A 17,751-nucleotide genomic window follows, 5' to 3' on the forward strand; every position below is an offset into this window, starting at 1 on the left:
CACTCTCTGCTTTGAATCATTGCAGTAGATTGACAGATGGTCTTCTTATCTAATGCGCTTTCTGAATTCATTCTTTATTAGATCAAGTTTATAGTTTTTAGTCTGGTGTTAATGAGTAGACCTAATGTTTTTTACCTTACCTTTCGTTACTCACCATACCATTACTTAGCTTCAGTAAGGTCCATTTCTTCACTATCCTGTTTCTCCCATTCGTTCCTGCCTATGTCATACCCATCTTAATATCACATCACCCACTTTCTCACTTCCAAGTCTCTCTCCTCATTCTGCTCTCCCGACCTGAAACTCCCATTCCCTTCATTTCCATGAAGTTAGAATTGACTTTGTCTTTCTGTCTTCCTTGAACCTAGCTTTAAAAAATATACTGGTTTCTCTTTTTCAGATATTTTAAGGACCTTGGGTAGAACAGATTCTCATGGGTGTCTTCAGATAAGCATATTATTTTCTGAAGAACTAGGCAGACAGTAACCGTTGATTACTTAATTTGGAATTTGATGAATATTACTTACAATTTTTTTTTCAAGCCTTTGTCTTTGGAATAGTTAACCCTTGTCTCTTTTTTTCCCCATAGAATTTCATTTTTTAAACAACATTCAACTTTGTGAACCTGAAGAATTTTGACCATTCCAAGTCTTAATGCCACACCACTACTCCAGCGAACTTATACTACGACTGGTAACAATGACCAGAAGCCTGAAGAATTAAAATGCCAACACCAAACCTTCCCTTAACAGCTCTGGTCTGTACTGTTCCCTCGCATTTTAATATACTATTTTATAACCACTTCTAAATATTCTTGATTATTTCTTTTTTCTTTTCTTTTTTTTTTTTTTTAAGTTAGGGAGTTTTGGTTTTGTTTCCTGGTTACTTTGTGTACAACTACCTGCTTTTTACAACTCATTTTGATCAAACGATAGTGAACAAAGCCAGCCCTGGCTGGTAAGGTGCTGTTGTGCGGAAAGGAAACTCTGTGACTAATTTAGATAGTGGCTTTCCTTCTTCCAGATTCTTCCCAGTGAATTCCCATGGAAGTACAGTAAATATTGACAGACTTTTCACATTGCAGTCAACATCCTGTGTGAGAAAATATTAATACAGATTAAAAAGCCTTTCTTACATCTTGACAATGTTCTAATGTTTGAGAAATTCATTGGGGATATTTTTTTTCTATGGAAGCCTTTTGACTTTCCAGTCCTGTGACTTTGTACTTTTAGTAGAAAGTCAGAGACTCTGCCGACTGGAGAATTATGACGAAGTCCGCTGACCATGCACTGTGTTTGGAGACCACAGTGCCAACGCTTCTCAGACACATGCTCTCCGGCAGCATTCCGGAAACAGGAGGGGAGACAGAGAAAACGAGTTCTTCCCTTCTACTGAAAACTATTCAGGCAGCTTAAAACCTTAGTGCTTTCTTTCTTAACATGTCCAGATTTCAGTCCTTTTCCATTATTTGAAGACTTGTGTAGAACACTTGCTTTGTATTAAACCTCCTCGTCTACCTGTAAAACTGACCTTTTGTTACTGAGCAGGTCTAACTCTTTCAGTTTGATGATTCACCCGGGTTTGAGGATGCTGGGGAGAGGACTAGGGGCTGTGGTGGGTTTTTTGGTGGTTATAAGAAAGCTACGCTATTTGAAGCTGACGCCAGAGACCTGACAGGGACCTATTAACTGCATTGAACATCTTTTCCTTTGCTTTTGACCCTATGTATAGTTACGAAGCCATATTAGATTTATAGCAGCTTCAAGTTGTATTAAATGATATTTTGCTTTCTGTAATACTGTTATAAAATAAAGTTTGTTTATTCTCTAAACTTGGCATTTCTCGTTTTATAAAGCTTTAAAAAATAACCTCCAGTGATATTTTCAGTCACAAGTCCTGTTATTTTGTGGAATGGAGCATTTTTAAAATCTGTTACTCAGATCTTTTAAAATTTGATGCTGCTGCCAACATCACCAATTTCCAGTGGCCAAGGGATTGTTGCAAGTTCTTAAATCTAATGTTTAGAATTAGAATGCCAGATTCCTCTGCTTTGTTCCATAATCCACGCCAGCTTTTATGGATTCTCCAATTGATATTTTTGCTTGTTTTCTTTGTGTATTTTTTGTTTTGATTCAGTAAATACTTTAGTTGTACTATCTCAATCCTGCTCTTCTGGTTCATGTTCTGCTTTACTGTCCACTGGGCCTTAAAGCATCAGGCAGAACAGGCTCTGCCAAGGGCTCGTCCAGGCCTAATTGGGATGGTTCATTGTGAAGTTTCTGCCCCGACCCACCAGATAAGTGAGGAATTTTCTTTTAAACATTAGAAGCATTGCACAGCAAGTGACTAACAGGGTATATTCCATTTAAAATGCTATGTAGAATTGCGTTCCCTCGTCATTTAAAGTGAGAATGTTAAATATAATTTGCATGGCTGTCTTCTTTGGGATCTGTTTCCACTGAATTCTCTCTCACCTTGTGAAAGGTCTTTCTCACTTTCTCTAGAATGATTACAAAAACAACTCCTTCTCTCTGGAGAAGCCTGTCTCGTAAGCCAAGCCTTAGAAATACTGTGGAACCAACTGTGGTTCTGTAAATGTATTCTTCGTCAGAAAGCCTGTACATACAATATTCATATTTATAAAGCAGAGGTTGAACTTGCCAGATCCACATCCCTCCATACATGTAAAGATCATTGCAGTGATAGGAAGTGGGTGTGGCCACAGTGGTCCCAGCGGAATAGGAAATACAGCGCTCGGTAGGGCTCAGTTTGGTTCAGCTATGGTAGCAAGGATAGGGCTTGGGGTCCCAGAGCCATCTAGAACATCTGTAGGGGAACAGTGTAGATAATGCCACCTGTAACTACAGCAGCAAGCCTACCTTTTTTGATATTTTGTATTTCTTACAAAATATTTCTCAGGATGTTACAATCTCATTGTGTAAACTGAACTTTCAAAACCCAAATGATAGACTAAGAAAGTAAGTCAACAAGGTTTACTGAGGTGAGACGTCCAGGTGCTAATGTTTGTCTTAAGTCAAAAGCAATCTAATTTTGGAGTGATACGCGATAATTCGTTTTGGTTGCATAGGGTTTTTATGACTATTATTCTCCATTTGCCATGGAGCAATCCAGTGTGGAACACAGGAAACAGCAATGCATTTTCCCACAGGCCACAGCAGGATAAAAAATATAAAGTTTTTTTCTGTGGTTTTTTTTTTTTTTTTTAATGTGTAGAGTTTGTAGATTTTTGGTATTTCAATATCGTGAATAGCTTGTTTTTCTTTGTAATATACCATAGCGTTACTCATTGCATAGACCACAGGTCATTGAATAATTGTCACCAGGACTCTGACAGTGAAGCGAACTGCAGCCATAACTACTGCCCAGCATGCACTTCCTAAAGTATTTTCCTTATTTATGGATAAAATTATATGATGTCTGAAAGGATCATATAATTGAAAATTCAAAATAATACGGGAGTAGGGAGGAGGGCGTCTTGGTTTAGATGAAACCAGTTGGCCATGAGCTAATAGTTGCTGAAGCTCGGTGATGTCAATGGGGGTGCATTATATCCTTCTGGTAAAATATTCCGTAATAAAAAGTGAAAACCGCCACAAGACCCATAATTTGAAAAAAAAAAAAAGAAAAGTCCTGTCTCCATGCAGTGTGAGAGGACACATTGTTCTTCGTTGCGTGGTGCTCTGCTCCTTTTCCACGGCAGTGTTAACACCTTAGGATTAGGACACACGAATGTCACTGCCAAGACAATAGCCAGTAGGAAACAGAATCCTGACAATTTTTACAGAAGTCAGCATGGGCTTGCACGGATCCTGGCAAGCGCCTGTTCTCCTGTTTGCTGGGGTTAGGCCATGGTGGAGAGTCGGCCCCGGAAGAGAACATGGCCAGCTGGCAAGTCCCAGGTGTCAAACCCCTGACCCTTGGCCACAGGGTCACAAACACTGACCCTATGCAGTTACGATGCCAGATTAGATTCATAGCAACTTCAAGTTACATAAAATACTTGCTTCAAGCACACTGGCTTCTGAATTTTACAGGTGGGTGTTTGAATCCCCTCCTCTGAGTAAATGAGCCATGTGATGAATGAAGATGCTTAAGTATCTATACAGCAAGTGTATTAATGCATCCCAATGTGGGGGATTCTGGTGCTTAGAGGAAATACAAATGTGCAAAATGCCTTATGGGGCTCCTGGCACAATAATGTACTAAAAAAAAAAAAAATGGTAATCATTATAAATAATGATAGCACTGCATGAGTTAATCCACCAAAGGCAAAGTTGTGGAAGGTATTGCTAGTCTGAGCTGTGTTGTTGCCAGGGCTTTACTTAATAGAATTCTGTACTATTACGAAGTTGCTTGAGAAGCATATTGGGGAGGTTTTGGCTTTGGATATGTGTGGACCTGACTTTGCTCTGAGCCCTAAAATGTCAGGAACCCCTGCTGTGTGGAGGCCCCCTAAGGTGGCTGCAGACTTCCTAAACAGACTCCTGGATGGATTTCAAGGGGCTAAGTTGTCCCCCAATATATGCAAAATCATGGGATATGCATTTTTCCTAGAGATGAGAGGTGATTCCTGACTTGCATCAGATTCTCAAAAGTCGTCTTTATTACCTAAATGAAAGGTTAGGAACCTCTGCTCTTCATAATCTGGGTTTGGAATGTAGATTTGAAAATTAAAGTGGAAAGAATATTTTTAAATTCCCAATCTGGTGGTGGTTATGAATACGTTTTTGAATATGTTTCTTGTTTATGTTCTGTCACTCAGTTGCCAGGGTGAATGCCCTTGTGTAAATTCTGATAAACTTAGAGGCCTCGTCTGATTAGCATGCTCATTATAAAGTCAGAAAGTAAGACTCTCAAGAGCATTTGTTCTAAAAATTCTAAATTGTGTTTAAAAATCCGAAAATTGATGTCTAAAATATGTTTAACAGTTAGAAACTGTTTCTGAGACACAGTTTTGCCAAAGAACTTAAGATTTCAAGGAAAAGCTGTTCTTGGTGTATGGAAGTGTTTATCTGTTCTTCATTTTCTAATTGCTACTAGATTATATCTAGAAACTACTGGAGGCTGTTACCTGGTCAGATTAATTACAATTGAGCTTTTATTTTTTTTTTGAAGGGTTGCAAATAGTACTTCAGAGAGCATAATGTGTGCTCTTCCTTGCCTCATTTTCTGATTTATCAACTTGTGTAGGTTCAGGATGTGAAGGAGAAGTCATGGGCTCGCAGTTTCCCAGCACCCAGTTTCCAAATTACCAATTCTGTTCACAGGAGAGATGGAAAGAACACGAACAGATTTAGGTCAGCTCTGTAAAAAATAATTTATTCTTTGGTAAATTTTCAGTGAAGAAATGGCAACATAAAACTTAAAGCCCCCGTTAAAATGTTTTATTGGTCTCCTGTTGGGGAAATAGAATTGGGAATGCTTTCAGATATTAGAACATTAGAAAGAAGACTAGGAACTGGTAAGCACATTTAGATTTGTGAGAGCATTTTTGGCCTGGGATGGAAGGCGTTAGAGCGTTGGATGGAGCAGAACATGGGAGAATGGAAGGAGGCTGCCGGCCCAATCGAGGTGGCAGCAAGGACGAAGAACAGCCAAAGCAGTTCCAGGTGAAAGGAGATCTAAAACCAGACGTGAGCATGTGAAGAGCAAAGGAACGGCCAGGCCACTGGCTGGCTGTGCTCTTCAAAGGGTTTGTCAAATTGAGGAGCGGTGCCTTCAAGCAGAATATAGTGAAACCTTTAGGACTTGGTCTCTCCATGGGAAAACTAGCATGTTTCTGTTCCTCTCTCCGTATAAAAACATTCACGAATCTACTCATGATTTCATTGGAAATTCCTTACTCTCATTCAACAGCAACAAAAGAAATAGGTCTTGCTTTAAACTACTTGGTTATGCTTATTGCTGAAAACGTGTTTGTTTAGAGCTCATCTGTTGCCACCGTAGCTGAGATGCATTTTCCCTGGTAAGGCAGAGATGGTGGGATGGCTTCCACCTGGAGCCAAAAGTCAGGCTTCCAAAGTTCCCATTTTTCCAGAAGAAGGTGGAACAAATGCTGGTGGCCGAACCACAGATTTAGCTGGCAGCTGGGAACACGATTCATCCTTACACGCCTTCTGTTAAAGAAAGCATTTTTACATAAGCTGATTTCCACCAGGGGCTAAAAAGAGATTCCTCCCAGAACTGAAAGAATATTGTTATTCCTTCCATATGGCATAAACACTGTTATTCTAAATTACCTCAGCCTGAGAGCCCCAGCAGACATTTTCATTGTAATCAAATGCAATAAACCACAGAAATTAGTGTCTTCAGTCAAACAGTGAGTTTCATATTCAAGAAGTGCAAATGGAGACCAATAGCTCACTAAATACATATGAAGAATTTGGGGGTGAAGGGGAGAAGCAGGAAATATCCAGCACTGGTGGCACATGCTTGCTTTCTGTCATCCACACAATCTTTTGTGTGATTGTATGTCACTATAGATGGGTACATTTCCAGGTGACCAAATACCTTACGTTTTATAAAGTTAATCACTCAAAGCCTGTTAGATTAATATGCAAATATTGGAATATAATCAGACTTACACTTAGGACATGTTAAGTATCTTTTGTTAATGTTAATTAGAAAACTGGAAAGCACAATAGTAGTTACTATTTTAACCACTACTTTGAATTAAATGTTCCTTTTAAACGATTACCTATGTTGGCTCTTTGGAGCTCCCACTGAAAGAGAAGAATTCTGCTTGGGAAATGTTGACTTCTTTCCTTATTTTGAAATAGCTCCCTGATGTTTGGGTGTTAAAGGCAAAGTCTTGAATTATTCTCCTCATGAGACACATGAATATTCTGCTTTTTCCCCCCCAGTACCAAAAGGCCGGTATTTCCAAGTCACTCCATGCTGAAAGCTGCATTCGCGGACGTTTCATATCTCATATCGAGAGACTGCACTGGTTTTGTGATTTGATAATGGGATTGTGAAAGCAACTGGAAGAAGGAGGAGAGAAGCAAACTCAGGGCCAGAATGATGTTTGAAAAAGTTTCAAGAGTTGCCAAACTGCAAGAGGAGGAAAGGGGAATACTCTCACAGAGGGAATCCGCAGAGCTCTTGAGGCATCCATCTTTTGCTGTCCATTTGTTCTCTACCAGAGTTTCTTTATTTCTCAAATAGTGTGGGCTTCCACAGGATTGTGTAACAATGATGCTTAAGGATTTAATTTTTTAAATATGCTCTTAAGAGTAAACGTCCTATAAAAGAAAGTTACAATGCGTCCAGTCCATAGAGCACACCTAAGAAAATCTTAAGATTCTTGGTACTCTCTGAGGAACTGCTTTTTAAGCTGAGTCTCAAAGAAGCCCTCTTGGATAATAGCTGCCACTTTTCAATCTGGTTCAGAATAAGCATCTTTGTATTCTTTCTGTTTTTGCTGTGGTTCGAGTTTATTAACCTACTTTGTGAGCTAAGCCGTTCCTCTGATCAGTAGAAGTTCAGTCATTGATCAGTCACGTCTGTTTCATTTTCTTGTACAGAGAAAAGTTATCCTTGCTGTTGTATTGGCGACCAGGAGTCAGGGACAGTTCTTCCTTGACTGAAAGGAAAAATATCAGTTAATATTTTGGAGACAGCTGAGTGCCATTGGTCATTTACTACTCATATGTGATTATTGTCCAGCATTTCTATACTGGGGGCCCCAGAAAGTCACAGAAGTCCAGATCTTCAGAGCAAGTCCTCTTGAAGCATCTCCTTACCTCTTCAACCACTTCCAAAAAAATGTAAATGCGTTTTTCTAAAGAATGGTCCTGGTTAGAGTGGACTCATTACCACTGTAATAAAAATTGTTACATGCTAAGTATATTTTATTGTAGTAGATAAAGTACGGATTAAATTTATTAAGATCCCCACATTCAATAAGAATTTGTTAAGCATGTCTGTAGGCCAAGGGCTGGGGATATGGAAATGAGAAAGATAGGGTTTCTGTCCCTGCTTCTCCCCCACGAAAAAGATGTGTGTGGGCATTTTATAGGCCAAGTACCCCAGGACACATGCATTTTCCCTGACCTGGATTCTCCTAGGCCTCTACAACTGCCTGTCATCTTAGTCTGGAGAGGGTACACATACATCGGGTGACGACAGGCCCTGGGCTATGTGAGCCTCAGTATTTAATAGCTCATAATTGTTGAGAAGTTGTTATGTGCCAGACACTGTGTGAAACCCCTTGCATGCCTTATTTAATTCTTGCATAGACAAGAATTATGTTGTAGTCACCATTGTTATTTTTACTTTATAGATGAACAAACTGAGACCGAAATCAAGATGAAGCAATTTGCCCAAGATCACAGAAACTGATGGATTCAGGATTCAATCCCAGGTAGTCAGACTCCAGAGCCCACACTCCAAACCACTGAGTTACGCACATAGACTATTGCTAGTGCAAATGCATTGCTTGAGATGGCCTATGGCTTAGATTATAAATTCACTGAAATTCTTTTACTCTTAATTACCAAAGGCTAAATGCACAACCAGTGCTTTGAGGAACTAGAATACCAATTATAGGGCTCAAAATGCTTGACCTGAATAATGAAAATGAAAGAAGGGAACTCTGGGAGTGAAAAACTGGAATAGACCAAGAGGAAGCTCATCAATCTACAGTGAGTTATCTATCCAGTAAATAAAGTGTTTACTGGATAGATAAATGCCGAAAGCAAGGGGAAAAAAATGTGTTCTTCTAAAAGAGCTTGCATTTGTCCACTATTTTATTTCAATGGGTCTACAAAGGAGAGTGCAGAGAGAGAGTTTTAGACAGGTAAGATTAGGCAGGTAGCCTTTAAAATCCCTCTTTTGTTATTTTAAAAAATTCTGCAAGCAACCAGGCTTTCCCTATTGGGCCACAGGGGAAGAAATGAAATCTTCTTGACTCAGGTCTAAGTCTTTATGCTGAGGAATCACCATCATCAGTAATTATAATTACTCCTGTTATATAAAGAGATTGATCAAATCCTCTCACAGCTTTGATAAAATTCTTGCTTGTTTAAAATTGTCCCAGTTGCCTTTCCTATTGGTGATAAATTTATTTGTTTAGGCCAAACGGATTCATTCATTCAACAGATATCTATGAAACACTTACTCCATGTTCAATACTCCAGGAGTAGCACATTGGCTAAGAGGGCTAGGTCTGGAGCCAGCCAGCCAGGATTCAAATCCTGTGTCTACCACTTTCTAGATGAGTGACCTTGGGCAATTTCCTTAATTACTAAAAGATAATTTCAATAAGGGCTATTATTATAATGACACAAACACTGCCTTCTTGGAACTTGCAAACCAACAGGGGAAATAATTACTAATAGTTGTTCAGAAGGCACTGTTAACCTTACATGCATCACATCACATAATCACTACACCAACCCTATAGTTATATCCTGCAATTATTTCTGTTTTACAGATGAGAAAATGAGTTTCACGAGTTTGAGTGCCCATTGTTACAGATCTGGAATTTGAACCGCATTTGGTTTGACTCCATAGTCTGAGCTCTTAACAATTTCACTCTTTGAACCCTTAAATTGTTCTGATTTTTCCAAATACTTACCATTTTCCTTTCTGATTGCCGACTACTAAAACATATAGGAAGCTCAGTGAAAGATACCTAGCCATCCCGTACATTTTCAGTATTCGAATTGTCTATTTTAGAATGTTAGTCACAGAAGGCTAGAAACTGATCACTTACCTGACCTTTTTTTGGATCTAACACCATATACAAACTTTCAGGCATTCAATAAACAACATTTTTTAATAAGAATATTTTTGGCAATGTTGGTTATTTTTGACAGCAATTCGTTCTTGATCAGAGTGATGGTATGTGGGGGATAGAGTGGCACTGAAAGGAGAAGTTGAGGAATCTCAGGAGTTGGGGAGATAAGACAATCAAAACTTCTACGTTAGAAGATGTGAAATGTCCATGGGAATGGTTGATGCAGGGTGTGGAAATGGAAAATTCAAGATGTAGCACTTCTCCTCGAGATCTACTCCTCAAGGCCATTGATAGAGTGCAGGACGTTAGAGAATTTTCTTTCTTCCTTTGTGAGAAAAATGGATGTTCTCTACATACTAATTAAATTTCCGTGCACCATTACCTCCTAAGGCTTGCAGCGTAGGGATTAATGGTGAATGATTACAATGCCTCCACATGCTTTCCATCACATCTTAAAATGCCTCTCCTGGCTGACGGGCTAGGATGTATGAGGCAAGCAAACTGATTTTCTCTTTCAGAATGCAGGACTCTGGGGTTCTGTGAACACACCAGTTAATCTGTCAATGTCCCTTTCTTTACAGGAACAAAATAGGAATGATTACACTTGCTATAACCCGGGTTGGAAGATTAATGACGTGACATTTGACCATCTGTTTGCAGTTTTTAAGTGGGAGCTGCTAAATAGAGATACAAACTGGGGATGTTTTATTTGGGCCAAGTGATCTCACTTGCCCTCAAACTGGAATGAGGGTGTTACTACTTAACCTAAGGAGAGAGGCTACAGAAAGAACTGCATTTTTAAAATTTCCATGTTAGTAAATGTTTTTTGTTTGTTTGTTTGTGTTTGTTTTTGTTTTTTAGAGCAAAGGAGAATTTGGAATTAAAGGGACTATATCTCTGTAAACATGAAAACATCCTTAGTCTAAGGTTGTTTGCTAACACTTGAAAATGTAATCAGGAATTACTCTAAAAAAGGATGCACGATCCCATTTGGGAGAGGAGGGACATATAAGCAAAGGATGGTTTGCACAGAAAATTCTTGAGACAGTAACATAGTACAGTCTCCCCCTCAGCTGCCACCCTGGCCAGGTAACTGTAAAGGGGAGCACCCAGGGTCCCCAGTTTCCTCAGCCCACCACACTTGGGACCCAATCTCAACAGAATGAAAACTGACAACAGAGCAGACTGCCTTGGTCCAGTCCGCTAGGCAGTCCTCTCAGCATCCTCCAGATGGTTCACTGACAGGTCACTTGTAACAGGGTGCTAACAGTCATTAACATGTTTTCCAACAATCTACTTCAATGGGACCTCCATTGCATGAGTGACCGATGCACAGATTTTTGTTAGTTCCTTTCACCTCCTCATTCATTCCTCCTATACTCCTTACCCGTAGCCTGGAAGACCAGGCACACGTCAGTGACAGCCAACAAGAGGAGGAGACAGTGGAGAAGAACCACAGAGAATGGAGGCTCATTACATCACTGAGGGTAGCCCTTAGCTCTTTAGAAGGTCCTGCCTCTGGTGGGCGTGTTCAGCTCTAATGCTGGGACAAGACTTAGGAGAAAGGGAAGGCCATTCTTATAGCCCTTTGACCAGACGTCTAATGAGGCCAGAGCCAGATTTGCAATGTCCCTCCTCCAACTTCTAATGATTTTGCCAGATGGCTTTTGTGGTTTTGTAGAACTGAGTTTGTTTTCTCTCAGTCCTAAAAGCCCATCATAAAAATCTGTTCCACTATTTAGGATAATACCTGGTATATGGTAGATTCTCAGATATTTGTTGAATGAATGAATGAGTAAATGAATGACTGGGAACTCTTTCTACCCAGAAATATGGTGCAAGTTTGGAGCAAGCCTCAAAGTCTGTGAAAGGACTTTACCCAGAGAACATTAGGAGTCGTCATGTGAGGCTGACCTTCTTGCTATCCTTTGTGTTAGATGCTATGTTGCAAAAAATGGGGGCTTTAAGAGGGAAGGGACAGAAGTCAAGAGAGTCTAGAAGTCAAGAAAAACTCAGTAGCATATCAGAATTTAGCCTGACGATGGGAGAAGGAAGTGTGAAGAGAGAACAGGACTTTGGGGCCCTCCCCTTCTTTTACTCAGATGCTTCAGAAGCCGTTCCAAATTTATTAAGCTCTAAACTTAAGGGGATCATTTTTGTCTGAGACGTGCTCTCTAGACCAATTACACAGGCAGGGATGTGCTGAAGACCGAAGCGTGTCACCGTGCAGGGATCACAGTGACGTGTACACACATGGAGCCTGTCCTCTGGGCCTTGCCTGTGTTCTCTCCTGCATCAGCCCCCGCTGATGCCAGGCCAGGCCACACTCTCAAGGGAAAATGGACTTTTCCAGGGCATTCTGAAGGAATGTTATTGATATGTTTATACCTCAGAATTTTGTAAGTAAATATGTAAGTAAAATACTGTAGACCCATTTAAATTTGACGTATTATAGATGGCTTCCCCCACGTGTCACCCAGGGATAAGTAAAGCTATAAAACCACGATTCACCCTTTTTTGCAGAGTTTTTCCCAAATACTACCTGCTGTCCCACTGTATGATCTGACCTATAACTGATAGGTGGAGGCCAGTAGGAGACTTTGGAAGCCATGACGTTATCTTGGCATATTGTTTGCCTCATTTAATGCTTGATGCATTTTTGAGATACTAAAAATTTTATCTAGCTAAAGAGGCAGCCAGAAATGACATTTGGAAGTGACATGAACTATTCAAGTCGCTGACTGTGACATCAGCATCCTGTGACTGCTCCACCGGGTGCTGAATGCCAGCGGGAGCCTGGCCCGTGTGTGACTAACAGTGGCCATTGCAACAGCTTTAAAAAAAATCTTCAAAATGGAAATGTTTGCAGTAAACCTATTTGGAAGACTCTGAAGGGTAGCTGTAATTAGAAGCTTGGGGATTTCTAATTTTCTTCCTTTTCTCAGAGGGTGTTTTCCAGGGCTCAGTGGTAATGAATGGCTGGGTGGCAGAACATCCAGCAGACTGGTCCTGGGGCACTGGAGGATAAGCTAACTTAATAAAGAAAAGGATTTATCATATGTCTGTTGTAGAGCAAGACAGACTACAGCTGGGTCACTCAAGAGAGCTGTTCATAAAAATGTGACACAAAAAATGGAAGGCTAGGGGGATATTTGAGTACGATATGATCGAAAACTTATGATTCTGTAATGTACACTCTGCCCTCTAGGATTTCTTTATGTTCTAAATCTCTACTTAAATATGATACCATCCATCCAACTTAAGAAATATTACTGTTTTTTGTTGATATTGCAAAATTGCTATTAACCTCTATGATATTAATCTTATGTTTGCTGGGTGCTTTACCAACACACAGTCTGTTAAGGTACAGTCCAATCTCATTAATTTCAATTACAGCAGAAAAATAGTCTTAATCCAAGACCCAACTTTCCATGTCTAAATCACTTTGTGTTTTTTTTTCACCTTCAGACTATAGCCTCATGGAATGTTTACACTAAGCCTCAGACTACAGCCTCATGGAAGTTGACACTAAGCCATCAAATATCTATTAGGGCTTGACATTTGACATTTGTCATTTCTATTTCCTTAACAGAAGTTCAGTGGATGAAAAAGAAGTGTGTGTGCATACACACTCATGGGCACATACACACATAAGTCTGTCCGGTAGAGAAAGCAGACCATGAAAAAATGTCTTAATGTTTGTGAATCTGTTTCCCTGAGAGACAGAGACAAGTAATCACTTATCAAAAAATTGCTGGTTCACGGTTTCACTGTCTGTGAGGGGCTGCCATTAAGGGGTCCCCACAGCAGACCTTCAGAGCCTAGCTCACCATCCACACTCCTGCAAGGATCAAATTTTGTCATGTTCACCAATGAAGAGATCTTGAGAGAGCACTTCTTAAAAAGTACCTACACACCAGGCCGCCCAGAAACCCTGACGTTGCATTGTTCCAAAGGTGTGCCATGGGAAAGAACTTCCAACCCTGCCTTGTGTGGCTTCACACTTACCCTCCATCAGTTTGATCCTGAAGTAGGCGATGAGAAGGAGTAGCAGCAAAGTCACAGGTAAGAAGACCCCGCAGAGTAGGAACCAGCTGGGAAGCTCTCTCATGAACGCTGACAGCACAGGGCTCATTGCCAATCACACAGACCCTCCTGGGCTGGTAGGGTTCACGCCCAGGATGAGGGTAGTGTGGCTGAGATGCTGCACTTGTTTTCTTACGGGAATCTGGCCTTTGCTCAGCACATCTCGGTGGAACTTTTTGTGGACTTTGCTCTGTTTGAACAGCCCTGTGAATTCTGAGAGGATTGCTGGCAGGTTACTCTGTAACTCAGCTACAAAGTGCAGAGGCATGGAAAGGTGATTCTCCCACATCATTCCAGAAAAGCGTATTTATCTGGCAGGGTTGGGAATGACACCAGGAGGCCTGGACTTCTTTGTATTCAGTTTATCTGGAATGAAAAGGACCTGACTTCAAGCAAACCTCATCATTATATGTATTCCCCGGCAGGAATAACTTTTCTTACGTTTTCTGAATTTCAGAGTTAAAAGTTACTTAGTCACCATGTTAATGTACCTATGAACCTATGTCTAGAAAAAGTGAATATTCCTTCAAGCACAATTGATACAACTAATATCAAGGAAGACAACAGTATTTTTTGCATATGTGAAAACTCTTCCTAGTATGTCTTGCTATGAATACTTTTCTGAGAGGTGCCTGGTGTAGTCATTTATTCAACAAACATTTAATTCTACCGGAAACCAATCTCTTGACTAGAGGCTGGGTGTACAAACAAGAGTCAAGTCCTGGTCCTGGCCTCTGAGAGAGAAACCAACACAGGGAGAATGGCTGTGAGTGATACTAGTGGAGCGGATTGTAATACAGCCCCTCAGCCTTCTCCCCTTGATGCACAAGGTTTTGCATGCTGCGTTATAGCTCGCACTCTCAGCTGTCTTCTGCCTGCACATTCCTGTGGCTCACCAGTTTCAGTAGAAGGTGGGCCCAAAACAACAGCAATGTGGGCTGTGGGGTAACTAAAGTTTCTGGGAAAAGAAGGGGGTAATAAGCACTTGCCTTTGACTTGTTGGCTAAATTGAGTTGCCATTGACTGCTTTGGTGAGACTTTCTCTAGTCTACCAAACTTAAACTAACTAAAAGAACAAATCACTTCCATATTGAAAGGATCTCTTGGAGAATTTGGAAATATTTAGGGGGAATTGGGAGCTCCTTCTTGGGTTCATGGCCCCTCTCATGTTCTAACCCCATCTGCCACCCCCACTTGGCAGCTGCCTTGGTGAGTGGCTGGCAGAGCCTATCATGAACATACTGCTGTCAGGCCTCCTGAATTTCTTCATCAAGGATTTTGTGTGGCCACGCAGTCTTCGTCCCAGCTGTAAAGTCGGCACCCTAATTTATAAAATAATAATGGGGAGGAAGGTCTCTGGGATGCATGGCTGGCATTCCTGAGCAGCGGACAGTAAACAGCTTCCTCTCAGAAGAAAGACATCTTAATTTCAGAAAGAGTCATTTAGAATACCTCAGATTAAGTCAGCATTTGTTGTACTTTATTTGTGTCTCTTCTCCCACGCCACAAACCCTTGAGCGGTGCTGCTGCTGTTCCTCTTGTGTGCCCTCCAATGGGACGGCTTTCTGGCGCTCTCTCAGCTTGAACAGGATGCTAATTCGTAAAGCGTCAATCTACAAAGAACCTCCAGGAGCAAGCGACATTACCAGGCAGCTGTTAGGCAGGCTGTTTGTCATGTTCTTTCTTTCCATTTCATTCCGTTCAGCAAGCCTTCATCAAACGCCTAGACAAAGGTGAGTGAGAGAAACAGGCAAATATATACATGACAATAACATAAGCTTCCAGACTGGCATATCAACAAATGCAATGGAAGCACTGAAGAGAGACGGATTAATTCCAGTTAGGGAATTGGGCCAAGTTCATTAAAAAGATAGGATTTGAGCTGAGCCTGGGCATGGGGTTCAGAGGGTGGAAAGACTGATCAAAAGGAGTGTATGTGAGTATAAAAGAGAGTAACAGCAGACCCTAAAGAATGCCCTCACTTAAAACATGGGAGGAAGGATAAGAACCAGGAAAGAAAACAAAAAATGGAGGCTCTAAGAGGTGGTAGAGGAACTCGCTCAGGAAATAATGTTAGGGAAATAAATGGTGGCAAAAGAAAGATTCAAGAAGGAGAGAGTGATAAGTGATATTATTTACTGGATATGAAGTAATTATGATCCACATAAAGTTTCAAGACCATAATCTTGGAAGTGGACTTTGAAGTTTTCTTTTTTTCTTACGAATGCTCTTTATGGGTATAACTGAAATAATAAACTATATGCTTTGATACATTTTGATATATGTATATACGCCCATGAAGTCATCACCACCAATCAAATAATGAACATATCCATCACCCCAAAAGTTTTCTGGGGTCCCTTGTCTATCCCCATCTCCCACCCCGTCCTGCTCCCCCAGTCCTTAGGATTCCACTAGTCTGTTACTATACACCAGTTTGTATTTTCTAGAATTTTTTATAAAAAGGCACAGTATGTCTCTTTTTCTGTCTAGCTTCTTTTACTCAGTGTAATTATTTTGAAATCCATCCATATTGTTGTGTGTAGCAATGATGTATTGCTTCATATTGCCGAATAGCATTTCAGTGTCTGGATATCTATTTGTTTTCCCATTTACCTGTTGATGGACATTTGGTTGTTTCCCATAATAGGCTACTACAAATAAAGCTGCTGTGAGCATTTCTACATAATTCTTCATATGGACATGTGCTCTGATATCTCTTGGGTAAATACTGAATGGCTAGATCATAAGGTAAACGTATGTTTAATTTTTTAAGAACTTGTCAAACTGTTTTCCAAACTAATTATACCATTTTATATCCCCACCAGCAGAGTTATGAGAATGCCATTTCCCTCGCATACTCACCAACACTTGGTATTGGCCGTCTTTTTAATTTTAGCCCTTCCAATGGTATGCAGTGGTAGCTCATGGTGGTTTTAATATGCATTTTCCTAATGATGTTGAACACCTTTTCATGTGCTTTTTTGTAATTTTGTGTACCTCATTTGATGAAGTGTCTTTGCAGCACTTTTTCCCATTTTACAACATTGGATTATTTGTTTTCTTATTGAGTTTTGAGAGTTATTTATATATTCTGGATACAAGTCAATTATTAGATACGTGATATGCAAGGCTTTTTTTCTGAGCCCTAGTTTTGTTTTTTCATTCTCTTAACAGCATCTTTTAAAACACAGGAGTTTTTAAAATTTTAATGAAGTTCAGTTAACCACTTGGTTCTTCTGTGTATTGTACTTTTCATGTTATAACTAAGAAATCTTTACCCAACTCAGTGTCACAAAAATTTTTGCTTGTGTTTTTCTCTAGAAGTTTACAGTTTTAGCCTTTATATTTAGGTCTATAACCTATTGTGAATTGATTTTCGTATTTGGTGAGATATATGCATTAGAATGTTGTTTTTTTTTGCATATGGATATTTGATTGTTCCAGCACTATTTGTTGAAAACATTATCCTTGCTCATGAAGAGCCTTTGCACCTTTGTCAAAAATCAGAAATCTAATTATGTGTGGGTCTATTTCTGCACCCACTCTGCTACTCCATTGATTAAATTGTTAACCTTTGTACAAACACCATTCTGTCTTGGTTACTGTAACTTTAAAATAAGTCTTGAAATCAAGTACTGTTAGTCCTCCAACTTTGTTCTTTTTCAAAGTTGTTTTACCTAGTATAGGTCATTTTTATTTCCACGTGAGTTTTGGAATGAGCTTGCCAATGTCTATAAAAAGGCCTGCTGCGATTTTGATTGGGATTTCATTATATCTACAGAGGAAGACAGAATTGATATTTTAACAGTATTGAGTCTTCTGACCATGAATATGACACATGTATTCATTTCATTTGGGGCTTTTTTAGCTTTGTACAATAATATTTCGTAGTTTTCAGT

General features: G+C 40.0%; 2 protein-coding genes across 22 annotated transcripts in view; one reads left to right on the forward strand and one right to left on the reverse strand.

Moving 5' to 3' along the window:
• Positions 1-1,831, forward strand: part of EPB41L2 (erythrocyte membrane protein band 4.1 like 2) — a 209,511-nt gene extending 207,680 nt beyond the window's left edge. For all 21 annotated transcript variants that reach the window (XM_074333571.2, XM_074333587.2, XM_074333572.2 and 18 more), the window contains one exon: positions 590-1,831. The gene's annotated coding sequence lies outside the window, so the exon portion shown is untranslated. The remainder of the gene's footprint in view (positions 1-589) is intronic.
• Positions 1,832-5,319: 3,488 nt separating this feature from the next.
• SMLR1 (small leucine rich protein 1) lies at positions 5,320-14,153 on the reverse strand. The gene is given in 2 exon segments (XM_019729456.3): positions 5,320-7,606; positions 13,772-14,153. Coding segments are annotated over 2 exon segments (456 nt in total). The 5' UTR covers positions 14,142-14,153; the 3' UTR covers positions 5,320-7,520.
• Positions 14,154-17,751: the final 3,598 nt, after the last annotated feature.

Source organism: Rhinolophus sinicus, chromosome 2 (genome assembly GCF_057876585.1).
Source record: "Rhinolophus sinicus isolate RSI-liver-muscle chromosome 2, RSI-T2T, whole genome shotgun sequence".
NCBI classification, from domain to species: Eukaryota; Metazoa; Chordata; class Mammalia; order Chiroptera; family Rhinolophidae; genus Rhinolophus; species Rhinolophus sinicus.